This window comes from Misgurnus anguillicaudatus, chromosome 11 (assembly GCF_027580225.2).
Source record: "Misgurnus anguillicaudatus chromosome 11, ASM2758022v2, whole genome shotgun sequence".
NCBI lineage: Eukaryota > Metazoa > Chordata > Actinopteri > Cypriniformes > Cobitidae > Misgurnus > Misgurnus anguillicaudatus.
In genome coordinates, this window is record NC_073347.2 from 34002079 (window position 1) to 34015271 (window position 13193).

At 38.1% G+C, this 13193-nt stretch overlaps 1 protein-coding gene across 1 annotated transcript in view; it reads right to left on the reverse strand.

Annotated features, from left to right (window-relative positions):
- Positions 1-227: 227 nt before the first annotated feature.
- cpeb3 (cytoplasmic polyadenylation element binding protein 3) overlaps positions 228-13193 on the reverse strand; it is a 47226-nt gene continuing 34260 nt past the window's right edge. Inside the window, 4 exon segments of the mRNA XM_055171043.2 lie at positions 228-3080; positions 6223-6404; positions 8196-8310; positions 8957-9075. Coding sequence (XP_055027018.2) covers positions 2853-3080; positions 6223-6404; positions 8196-8310; positions 8957-9075 — 644 coding nt within the window. The 3' untranslated portion in view covers positions 228-2852.

Here is a 13193-nt window from a genome sequence, read left to right on the forward strand (position 1 = left end):
TTGCTCCATTTTGCCATCGTTTTTATTGCCCATTTATTTCTTCCACTTTTAATCTTATTATATTACCACAAAGAGACAAAATTGTGTTAATGTTTGTGTGCATTCTTTTCCATACTTCGCATATGTAAGCGACGTCTGAGAGTTAACAAGCATTGCATTTCAAAAATCTAGACATTTTTGTAACAATTTTACAAAGTTTTCAGCTTAAAAAAACAAACAAAAAAGAATTTAAGAATTAGCGCCATAAAAATTAATTTATTCCAAGTAAAAATACAAAATAATATCAAACAACATTGACCAGATATGAAAGTCTAGCCCCAGAAATGACTGAGGAATAAGTGTCTAAAGAAACCAACCACAAAATAAAAAAATAATAATGGAAAATACGTAAATATGTCTTTTTTTGTTGAAAAAAAAATCTTTAAAAATAATGAAAAAATTTCTCAGTACAAAGGCTACATTACTACTGGAAGGTACGAGCATGTCGATTAAATACACAGTAGAAAATGATTTTAGTGAATCACAATGCTTGCAATGAAAATAAGATTTATGCCTCTTTTTCATTTTTTTTTCTTTTTTACAAACGGTACAAACAGTATTGCACATTACAACAAAGATATTAGCCTTAAAAAAAGAGACTAATTCAAGTCTTGGGTGAGAAGGCAACCACAACACCGTTGCATCCCGGGGCTTTCATTACTGTGAAATATTAACTTTAATTCTCTTTCAAAAAAATTATGGTTAACAAATTTGGGCATGTGCGCATTATAAAACAAAGGGGGGAAAATTATATAAAAAAATTATTCTTCTACTCTGGTCAACATACATACTGAAGGACTGATTGTAAATATACAAAAAACATAAGTAGTACGTTTATTCGACTTTAAGCACCCGACGAAGGCATGTTGACCATATAGCATATACATATAATATTTGTATGTATAAATACAAATAAGATCTGATGTTTGTTTGTGAAACACTGTGATGTCGTGAGGATCATCTCTACTTCAGATTCCTACAGTATTGTATTAAAATAACACAGCTCAAACTCCTTCAGTTGTTTTTGTTTTTAGTTTTTTTCCAAAAATAAAATTAAAAGCAAACAAGCATGACAAAAATAAAATTAACTATATATAGATATGTTAAATCATTTGTTTTCTCCTTAGCAGAATTAAATTAATATATTCTTTATTTGAATAAACTTACTTAGAAAATATCGATCTCTCTCCTATTTCAAAATTGAGGTATTGCAAAAGATCAGGTCAGTCAGAAAGCACACACATATTTCTCTATTAAACAAAAATAAAGATGAAAAATAAACGCTGACTGCTCAACCATCCAGATACAAAGAGTAGTGCATAACAAATATTATCTATTACAGAACGTAGAAAAAAATCTGGGCTGGGAAGGATACATTTCACAAAGACACCCAGAATTCAACCTTAATCATCATCATCGCCACTACCCACAATCTATACAAAAGTAGTTTTTTTTTAACTCTCAGGACTTAAAATGATGCTTACGAAACGAGGATTTGAGACGCAATGAGTCCGTCTTCTTTACCAAACCTCCATAAGTCATCTTATATAATACTCTTCCTCCTCACCCCAGACACGAGCGTCTCTCCGTCCACGCCCACCCTTCTTAATTGTTTAATAAATCATCATGATTCGACTTCAAGCTTTGCAGGATAATCTGAATATAAATGCAGCGGTCACACAAAGTCATGTGCAGCTCATAAAACGCAGATTATTAATTGGAGAGCCAGTGTTTGAGTCATTCACCTCACCAGACAACAGTATCGAGATGAACAGTTGGTCATTTCTATCGGGAAAAGCACTCTTTGGTTCCTGATCTGTCGTTGGACTTGCAAAAGTGTGAGAGAACTTATACGTATATATGCGTACATACGCTAGCTACGAAGTGTCACAGGACTCCCGTGTTAGACATCGATAACAGTTAAAGCAAATCACAGTTCTAGGCGTCATAATCGAACTACATACGGTATAAAAAATTGCACAACTCTATGAACAATCACTGCAAAAATACTTCACCTGTTATAGCGTTATCATACATACAAATGCGGTTCTTTTCTGTGTTTCTGTCGTGATCGGTTTGTGCTCCGCGTCGAATTCAGCATGCGGTTCTGGGGAGCAAACGCAAACCCGCCTGCCGTTCGTCTGTGCCTGTACACTTTAATCTGAATAATGGGTATGAATTCATACCACGGATTTAGCAGCATGAGCTATTGCAGCATAACTTGTACATAACACTAAAACTCTGTCGTAAAAAAATAAAAAGCACAAATTGAGCGAACTGAAGAGCTGCATGCATGAGGTATTACTATTAATATAACTGTGAGTGATGTTTTACTGTAAAGTTGGTGTTTTTACACTTGATAAAGTGATTTTACCTTTGGTAACTCTTCTTCTTCTTCTTCTAAGGGGAACACCTTTTTTTTTACAATAAGTGCATGCTCCTTAAAAAAAACACCTGACATGTTTTACCTATGCTTATATAGATAAATAGACAATAAAAAATATATCCTTTTTGTAAATGTATGTTTTATATATATATATATAGTCTAAAGTTGCCTGTATGGAGCACTAACCATCCGACAAAAAAAAAAAAAGAGATTCGGAGCACAACATCCTTACAAGCGTTAACATCGACTGTTGATCACGTACGTACGTTTGTGCCAAAGTGCAACTTTTGAGCACGCAGACTCAAAATGTGTATTTTCCAAATGTTCATAAGCATTATGGGATTTGTGACTAAAACTGATAAGATGATCCAGATGTGTGTTTGAAGAGTTACTGGTCGAATGGGCGGAGAGACGGATCGGGTTGACATCAGCTCCAGCGGAAGGAAACGTGCCGAGGTCGGTCTCCGCCCTCCTTCACCAGCGGTTTGTGAAACTCGCGGCCGGCGCGGGAGTGAATGCTCGCCCAGCAGTACTCACAGTAATACTGCAGACACGTGACGTTGGCACAGAAAAACGGCGCGAACTTGCCTCCGCACCGAGCGCCCTGACATTCGTCGCACATCTGATCGTCCAGAACGTACGGCTTAACTTCCACCTGAGGAGAGACGGAGGGATCGTGAAGCCTCATGAAGACCACCAGATATGATTATTAGATTATTTTTTTATAAATCACACGCTCCAATTTGATTGGTTGCTTTTACTGTATGTACATTTTATGGTGACATCGCTGCAAAAAATGATTTTCAAAAAAATTCTTAAATTAAGATGCTTTTTCCCGATGAGCAAAACGATCCAAGAAAACAAGTCTAGTTTTCAGACGAAAAATATCAAATTTAACTTTAGTGATTTTGTGCATAAAACAAGCAAAACAAATCTGCCAATGGGGTAAGACAATTTTTCTTGAATTTAGTGTTTAAGAAAAAATTTTAAGATTATTTGCTTACCCAATTGGCAGATTATTTTGCTTGATTTTTTTGTCTAATTTTTAGACCAAAAATACCAAAATTAAGTGATTTTGTGCATAAAACAAGCAAAAAATTCTGCCAATGGGGTAAGCAATTTTTTCTTACATTTTTCTTGACTTTAGTGTTCAAGAACATTTTCAAGATTTTTTTGCGTACCCCATTGGCAGATTATTTTGCTTATTTTTGGTCTAAAAACTAGACTTAAAAACATCACATTTAAGTGATTTTGTGCATAAAACAAGCAAAAAAATTCCAATGGGGTAAGAAAATTTTTCTTAAATTTAGTGTTTAAGAAAAATTTTCAAGATTATTTGCTTACCCCATTGGCAGATTATTTTGCTTGATTTTTAGTGTAATTTTTAGACCAAAATTACCAAAATTAAGTGATTTTGTGCATAAAACAAGCAAAAAATTCTGCCAATGGTGTAAGCAATTTTTTCTTACATTTTTCTTGACTTTAGTGTTCAAGAACATTTTCAAGATTTTTTGCGTACCCCATTGGCAGATTATTTTGCTTATTTTTGGTCTAAAAACTAGACTTAAAAACATCACATTTAAGTGATTTTGTGCATAAAACAAGCAAAAAAAAATTCCAATGGGGTAAGAAAATTTTTCTTAAATTTAGTGTTTAAGAGAAATTTTCAAGATTATTTGCTTACCCCATTGGCAGATTATTTTGCTTGATTTTTAGTGTAATTTTTAGACCAAAAATACCAAAATTAAGTGATTTTGTGCATAAAACAAGCAAAAAATTCTGCCAATGGTGTAAGCAATTTTTTCTTAAATTTTTCTTGACTTTAGTGTTCAAGAACATTTTCAAGATTTTTTGCGTACCCCATTGGCAGATTATTTTGCTTATTTTTGGTCTAAAAACTAGACTTAAAAACATCACATTTAAGTGATTTTGGGCATAAAACAAGCAAAAAAAAAATGCCAATGGGGTAAGCAAATTTGTCTTGAATTTAGTGTTTAAGAAAAATTTTCAAGATTATTTGCTTGCCCATTGGCAGATTATTTTGCTTGATTTTTAGTCTAATTTTTAGACCAAAAACACCAAAATTAAGTGATTTTGTGCATAAAACAAGCAAAAAATTCTGCCAATGGGGTAAGCAAATTTTTCTTACATTTTTCTTGACTTTAGTGTTCAAGAACATTTTCAAGATTTTTTGCGTACCCCATTGGCAGATTATTTTGCTTATTTTTGGTCTAAAAACTAGACTACAAAACATCACATTGAAGTGATTTTGTGCATAAAAAAAGCAAAAAAAACTGCCAATGGGGTAAGCCAATTTTTCTTGAATTTACTGTTTAAGAAAATTTTCAAGAGTTTTTTTTACCCCATTGGCAGATTATTTTGCTTGTTTTTAGTCTAGTTTTTAGACCAAAAATATCAAATTTAAGTGATTTTGTGCATAAACAAGCAAAAAAATATGCCAATGGGGTAAGACAATTTTTCTTGAATTTAGTGTTTAAGAAAAATTTTCAACATTTTTGCGTACCCCATTGGCAGATTATTTGGCTTATTTTTGGTCTAAAAACTAGACTTAAAAACATCACATTTAAGTGATTTTGTGCATAAAACAAGCAAAAAAAAATTCCAATGGGGTAAGAAAATTTTTCTTAAATTTAGTGTTTAAGAGAAATTTTCAAGATTATTTGCTTACCCCATTGGCAGATTATTTTGCTTGATTTTTAGTGTAATTTTTAGACCAAAAATACCAAAATTAAGTGATTTTGTGCATAAAACAAGCAAAAAATTCTGCCAATGGTGTAAGCAATTTTTTCTTACATTTTTCTTGACTTTAGTGTTCAAGAACATTTTCAAGATTTTTTGCGTACCCCATTGGCAGATTATTTTGCTTATTTTTGGTCTAAAAACTAGACTTAAAAACATCACATTTAAGTGATTTTGGGCATAAAACAAGCAAAAAAAAAATGCCAATGGGGTAAGCAAATTTGTCTTGAATTTAGTGTTTAAGAAAAATTTTCAAGATTATTTGCTTGCCCATTGGCAGATTATTTTGCTTGATTTTTAGTCTTATTTTTAGACCAAAAATACCAAAATTAAGTGATTTTGTGCATAAAACAAGCAAAAAAAATCTGCCAATGGGGTAAGACAATTTTTCTTGAATTTAGTGTTTAAGAAAAATTTTCAAGATTATTTGCTTACCCCATTGACAGATTATTTTGCTTGATTTTTAGTCTAATTTTTAGACCAAAAATACCAAAATTAAGTGATTTTGTGCATAAAACAAGCAAAAAATTCTGCCAATGGGGTAAGCAAAAAAATCTTAAACATTTTTCTTAAACACTAAATTCAAGAAAAATTGGCTTACCTCATTGGCAGTTTTTATTTGCTTGTTTTCTGCACAAAATCACCTAAATTTGATATTTTTGGTCTAAAAACTAGACTTATTTTCTTTGGTTGTCCTGCTCATCAAGAAAAAACATCCCAATCTAAGAATTCCTAGACATTTTTACTGAAAACAAGACAAAAACACCAAGAATTTTTTTTCTCGAAAATCATTTTTGCAATGTTTACTTATATGATCGCAAAGGCATACCTGTCAACATTTGGGATCTGCATTACCGGAGGTCAGAGATTAAAAATACGGAAAATTATTTAAACAGGACTGTGGTGGGATAGAATGTTAAAATACGGGAAAATCCTGGAAAAATGTGAGGGTTGACAGGTATGCAAATGCAAATGTGTACTGTGTAAGGTTATTATTGAAAATCTCTTTCCGTGCGTGATCTCATGAGCCGACTCACCCGTTTGTCAATGTCGTTATGTTGGAGTTGAACAAATCTGGCGCTGATGGCAGCGATGTAGCTCTGCTGATTGGAGAAGGCCACCCGGCCCGCCCCTTTAGGGTATTTGAGTTCTGGGTCTGTATCAATGCCAGCGTAACACACACCTCCATAGAGTCGGTCCATAATCATAGCCAGCTCCACTAAACACAAAAACACACAGAGCTTTATCCACAATCGCTTCATTACAATTTACATTGAAGCATTTGGCAGACACTTTCATTTAAAGAGAATTACAGGGTATTCAATCTATACAGTTTTTATCTGTATGTGTGGGGATCTCAAACTTGTCTTCCGCTATTTTAAGTACCTGAAGTGGTCGCAAAAGAATTAGAAGCTATGCCTTCAATATGTTGTGAGCATCAAAATCTCTATTTTTACAACACTAAGAAGGCTCGACACAACATGATACTTTGCTCGAAGTATCACATATGTCTCTACACATGAACTCGAGCATTGAGATTGTTTGTGTACTGACTTTGGCTGTTTTGGTGTCCGCTCACCGCCATCTTGCCAGTCCTAGTTGAAAAAGGAGCCTCATATAAGATTCATTCTTTAGCATTCAGAAATCGATTCTGGCAAAGATGGCGAGAGGACACCAAAACAGCCAAAGTCAGTTGTTCAAAACCTTTCTTTTTAGTAAACTCTGTATTCACAAACAATGTTCTCAATCCAGGTGATACTTTAAAAAGGTGCGACACAACATGAAACTTTGATCAGTGTTGTAAAAATGGTGATAGTTCGGTAGCAGCAGACAGCGGCTGGAAGAACGCATCAGGGATCGAGTAGGCATCACACCCTAACGATTATATTTTTTGAAAGTAGCATTTCTTTTCATGACAGTCAAGGTGCAAAATGTTATCTTTCATAGCCATTCACCGTATCTGTACGAATCATAGACAGTAAAAGATAAAAAAATCCGTAAATCGTAGCAAGCTAGCTAATGCTTGTCAGTAGCCTACTGGTACTTGGTAGGTACTCAAGGTGGCGGCAGTAAGCTGGAAAAAGAGCAGATGACGTAAAAGGTCACATGACTGATATTCATGTATATGTAGAATTTCTCAAAAATATCACATTTTGAGCAATACGCTGAGATAATTCAGTTTTTGTGAAGGACTTTTGTTAGAGATCAAATGCAGAGGGATTCCTTAAAACTTACACGGACATACAGCTGCTTGCCCTAGGGTGATACTTCCGGGTTTTATAAGTTGCGGGAGAGCGATACCTGGTGGATAATAGCGGTATTGCGGAAAGCCGGAAATACTTGTCATTGGCAGGGACGCCAATGGAGGCGAAAGAGTTAATGACATTAAAATAGGAATTTCTATGGATTTACAAATCCTTAGGAACTTTTGGGAAATTCAATTCAATTTCAATTCAATTCAAAATGATTACACTGTGAAAGTGTTTTTTTGGATATTTTATTACAAAAATCCTACATATTGTGGCTTAAAGGGAAACAAACTTTTAGCATAGTTTAGCACAATCTATAAAATCTAATTAGTTCATTAGCATTGCGCCTAAAAAAGTAACCAAAGAGTTTTCAATATTTTCCTATTTAAAACTTGACTCTTCTGTAGTTACATCGTGGATGTGACAACATGGATGTAATGGATTCCAAAAGGGTAACAATCAAATGTTTTACTCTAGGGGAGTTGGAAAATTAGCATATTTTCAAAAAAAGTGGAGTGTCCCTTTAAGCCCGGAATACACTGCAGGATTTTTACATTCCTATAAGATCATTACCTTATGGACAGTTTAAACTTGGGTAGAAAAGCATGTAGACTGTACAATCATGACACCTATTAAATCGGAGGCTTTGACAGCTGCGTCACACGTTAGCGCAACATCACCAGCATGCGCTAGTCGTAAATAGATACTGGCAAAACGAGCCACCAATGTAGGTATCACAAAGAAAAACAAGAGATCATTACCTGCACGAAGAGGCCGAGGAACGCCTCCTACAAAGATGGTCTTGCGTGGGTCCAAAGGCTGAGAACCATCCATCACAAAGTCACTGTCGCTCAGGTTCCACGGGCGAATCTGAACCTGAGAAAGAGAGGAACGACTCAACGAAATTCAACACCATATGTCTTGGTCATTTACTTCAGGCGCGGAAATGTAAAAGAATCTTAAAAATCGTTTAATCTGAAGGTGTGAGTGTAAATGTTTGAAACTATTCTAGACAAAAATATAATTGTGCCAACATATTAATTTCTTTCATTAGAAAACAAAAACAAAAAAAAAATGTATAACAGACTAAATAATGAAAAAAATTAAGTCAGTGAAAACCTACCTTAAAGGAACAGTATGTAGGATTGTGGCCAAAACTGGTATTGCAATCACAAAACTTGTGGCTAAAACTGGTACTGCAATCACACAGCTAGTGGCCAATACACAACACGACAACATAAACATCAGTTGAGGGCTGCAACTCCACTTTTTAATTGACAATGTCCTGGCCAGACCACTGTTGTCAGTGTTATAAGTATTTGAAATGAAAATGATTTCTTAATGTCTAGTGACATATAGGGCCATTTTATGATTAATTGATATAAATTTCTTACATACTGTTCCTTTAAGTCATTTTTTTGTTTATGATTTGCTGTTTAAGTCAGGTCATGTCAAAGATTGAAATCAATGTAAAAATTTATTTCATTTCTCTGTTTGACTGGGTTGTGGTTTGATCACTTACTGGTTTATCTTTAATAGTTGGACTGGAGACACACAGGTAAAGTTTCCCGTCCTCCTCAATGCAGGCGTCAATAAGAGCCTGAACTGAACTCTCCTCCTGAAAGAGCAGAAACGCGTAACCTGCAGAAAAACACAAAGCATGAGAGATGAGACTGTAAACGTTAACAAAGATTGTACAATGACAGACTGGAAGATGACATTAGTTTACAGTTTTGTCATTTGCATTTGACAACCTTTAGATGACGTTTAAAGGTGATTGAACAGAGTATTTATCCTTGTTCTGTGATGTGACATGTAGACACATTTTTTTTGTTTGGGTCTGTAATGCTTTAGAAGCTTCCTAAAAACCTCTCTCAGATAGCTCTATTAGGGTGAGGGATTTTAAACAAGTAGTTTTGCACCTATTTGGCTCCCCCTACTGGCTTAACTTGCAATCTCATTACCGATTGGCTGACTTTGCTGCCACTCAGAAAATGTAGCCAATTATTTTAAAGTGAAGGGGCAGTTAGATGCCTGTGATGTCATAAGCATCAGTTTTTCAGATTGGGCCGTTTTCAGGTTGACATTTCTAAAAGAGGAATTTCTATGAGACTGAGATGTTTAGCATGTTTAGCACTTTTTGTATGTCGTGAATGCGGGTAGACTACCATTATTCAACAACGACAAAGTAAAAATGGTTTTTCATTCTCTGTCCCTTTAAATGAACTGATCAGAGAATTGTTTTGATCTGGTTTACATCTATATTCAGTTCTGTACTATAGTTATAAACGGATCGCCTGAGGTAGATCTTAATACCCCATCTTAAACAAATCACTCACATTTCATTTTTACTGCCACAATGACTTAGGGAATGAAATTTTAGGGAATTTTGCTATAGGCACCAAAAACATTGTTTGGTGGTGTGTGATCAAATTCAAAAAACAAAGTAAAAGACTGATGATGGATAGATGTGGACAGTGTGAAAGGAAGCAATGTGATGTTTGTCTGTGGATTTATGATGTCACTCACTTTCAGACTGACTGAATAAGTGTTTTTTACAGGACATCACTCGGTCCAATAGATATAGACATAGATAGGTAGAAATAGACAGACAGACAAATAAATAGAGAGAGACAGACAGAGACAGACATAGATAGAGAGACATAGATAGATAGAGACAGAAATAGATAGACAGAGACAGACAGACAGAGACAGAAATAAATAAATAGATAGAGACAGACAGACAGAGACAGTAATAGATAAAGACAGACAGACAGAAATAAATAGATAGAGACAGACAGAAATAGATAGACAGGAGAGAGAGAGAGAGAGACTCTTTGTTTTTGAAATTAGAGATGCACCGATATATCGGCCAGTGATGATCGGTATCGGACAATAAAAGCAATTTTTACACTATTGGTTGAACAGGAAAATGCTATGAATTTGAGCTCTGTGTATAGAAAATGCAAAGAAACAAATGTAATGTTTAATATTAATGATCATTATATGAATAACTAAATTCTGGATATCTCTGAATGTTGTTCAGTGCAAGTTAATGTAACCACAAAACGTCTCGGTTACTATCGTAACCTCGGTTCCCTGAGAGAACGTGAACGAGACATTGCGTCAGTTAGCTGACGCTATGGGAATTGATCCTTCAATCACGATTACCCTGAAGCCTTATTGCACAACGCCAGTGCAGTTGAAACTCGCGCTGGCCAATGACGCTCAAGACGGCAAAGGAGGCGTGGCCTTCTTACTATAATAGCAGCCGTCTTGAGCGAATATCTTCAGTAAAAACGACTGAACGAGCGTACAGCCTACGAAGCCGTGAGCACGGCAGCTAACGCAATGTCTCGTTCACGTTCTCTCAGGGAACCGAGGTTACGATAGTAACCGAGACGTTCCCTGTCGAGAACGTTCTCTCGACATTGCGTCAGTTAGCTGACGCTATGGGAGATTGTATAGAACCGCGCCGTGCATACGGCAAGATAGGCCAAGCATAACGAAGCAAACAGCATGCAACAATCTCAAATGACCAGCCGATAGCGGCATATCGTACTAAGCACCAGCCAAAAACCATAACAGAGCCAGTAGCGTGCTAGCGTAACACCACATTAAGCGGGTAAGAAGTAAACGCTAAAGAATTAAACAACATACCTAGCGAGCGGACGGCGTCCGGCGCACAAGTTGTAGAAGAGTTTAGATCATTGGACTGGCGGCAGTGAACACAGCACTCTTGCAGTCATATGTTGACTTGCCCAACGGGCGGACGAGATCCGGCGTTGAAGTTGTAAAATATAATCCACATGCAGTATTCATATGACTCAGCATCCAGGGAGCGGGTGATTCCCGGCGTCAGAAATGCAAGTGATAATCCACAAAAACCAATACATGGTGGAATTCTCGTGGTAAATAAATCGAATACTCAGCGGGCGAGCAGCGTCCGGCGCTAAGGTATTCTCAAGTCGGCGTCGCCGTAGCGCCGCCCCTCACACACGACCTGATAGAAACCATCAGGTATGTCAGACACTGGAGGTAGAGGGCGTGTTTACCGAGAGCACTCGGGAAGCCAATGAGGAGACATCCAGATTGTAAAACCTAGCAAAGGTGTTCTGAGACGACCAGCCAGCTGCCAAGCATAAATCCTGAATAGATGCGCCTTTATACCAAGCCCATGACGATGCAATAGCCCTCGTAGAATGGGCTTTAATATCCAAAGGGCAACGCACTCCTTGGCTAGAGTATGCCAGTGAAATAGCATCAACCACCCAGTGCGACAGTCTTTGCTTGGAAACTGGGCGTCCTTTGGCGCTGCCTCCAAAACAAACAAACAGCTGTTCCGCTGTCCGGAACGGCGCCGAGCGATCAATATAAGCTTTTAGCGCTCTTACCGGGCAAAGCTCACTCTGTACGATCGCGTTAGTAGTCGCCGCGTCATCCGAGGAGAAGGCGGGGATAGAAATAACCTGCGCTCTAAATGGCGTGGATAGCGATTTAGGCACATAACCCGCTTTGGGTTTTAACGTGACATTACAGTCCCCTGGTCCAAATTGTAAGCATTCAGCGTTCACAGAGAGTGCATGCAGATCTCCTATGCGCTTAGCTGAAGCCAAAGCCAGCAGAAGCACAGTTTTTAGAGAGAGCTCCTTCAAACCTACCGTTAGAATAGGCTCAAACGGAGGAAGAGTTAGTGCTTTCAGGACCAAGGCCAGGTCCCAAGACGGTACGGTGGGTGGGCGAGAAGGTCTGAGGCGCCGTGCACCCCGTAAAAACTTCGCTATGAGCTCGTGTTTGCCCACCGAGCGCCCCCCAATCTCAGCATGAAAAGCTGCGATGGCAGCAACATATACTTTAAGGGTGGAGGTCATGCTTCCCGTATCCATTCTGTGCTGTAAAAAGGATAGAATAGCTGACACGGAGCAGTTCACCGGGTCAAACTCTTTTTCTTTACACCACGCCGTGAATACCGACCACTTAAGGGCATATAACCGTCTTGTAGCGGGGGCACGCGATTGCATCAGCGTATCGAGCACACTCTGCGGCAGCGCCGCGTCTGTTAGCGGTTCCCACACACCTTCCACGCGTGAAGTTTCCACTTCTCGGGGCTGGGGTGCCAGATTGATCCGTTCGCCTGAGAGAGCAGGTCTCGTCTCAACGGGATCGGCCACGGGGGAGCCGTTGACAGTTCCAACAGGTCGGGAAACCACGGCTGGTTCGGCCAGTACGGGGCGATTAGTGTCACTGATGCTCTTTCCTCTCTGATCTTGTGTAAAACTGACGGCAGCAGTTTTATGGGGGGAAACGCATATTTGCTGGCTCTCGGCCACGGCAACGACAGCGCTTCTCCGCCCAGAGGAGAGCTCGTCAACGAGAAGAACAGCGGGCAGTGTGTGTTTTCCTCGGACGCAAACAGATCCACTTCTGCTTTCCCGAACTGACTCCAGATCAGCTCGATAGATAGGGGGTTCAATCTCCATTCCCCTTGGGGAATGCCGTTCCTCGACAGCATATCCGCTCCGCAGTTCATGCTGCCCGGTACATGCGTCGCTTTTATTGAAAGGAGATGACGATCCGCCCACAACAGTATCGTTTCTGCCTGTCTGAACAGCGGCCTGGAGCGCACTCCTCCCTGGCGATTTATGTATGAAACCACCGTAGTGTTGTCCGTCCGGACGAGAACGTGATGGCCCCCGATCAGCGTCGCAAAGCTCTGCAGTGTTAACAGGACGGCTTTGAGCTCTAGACGGTTTATATGC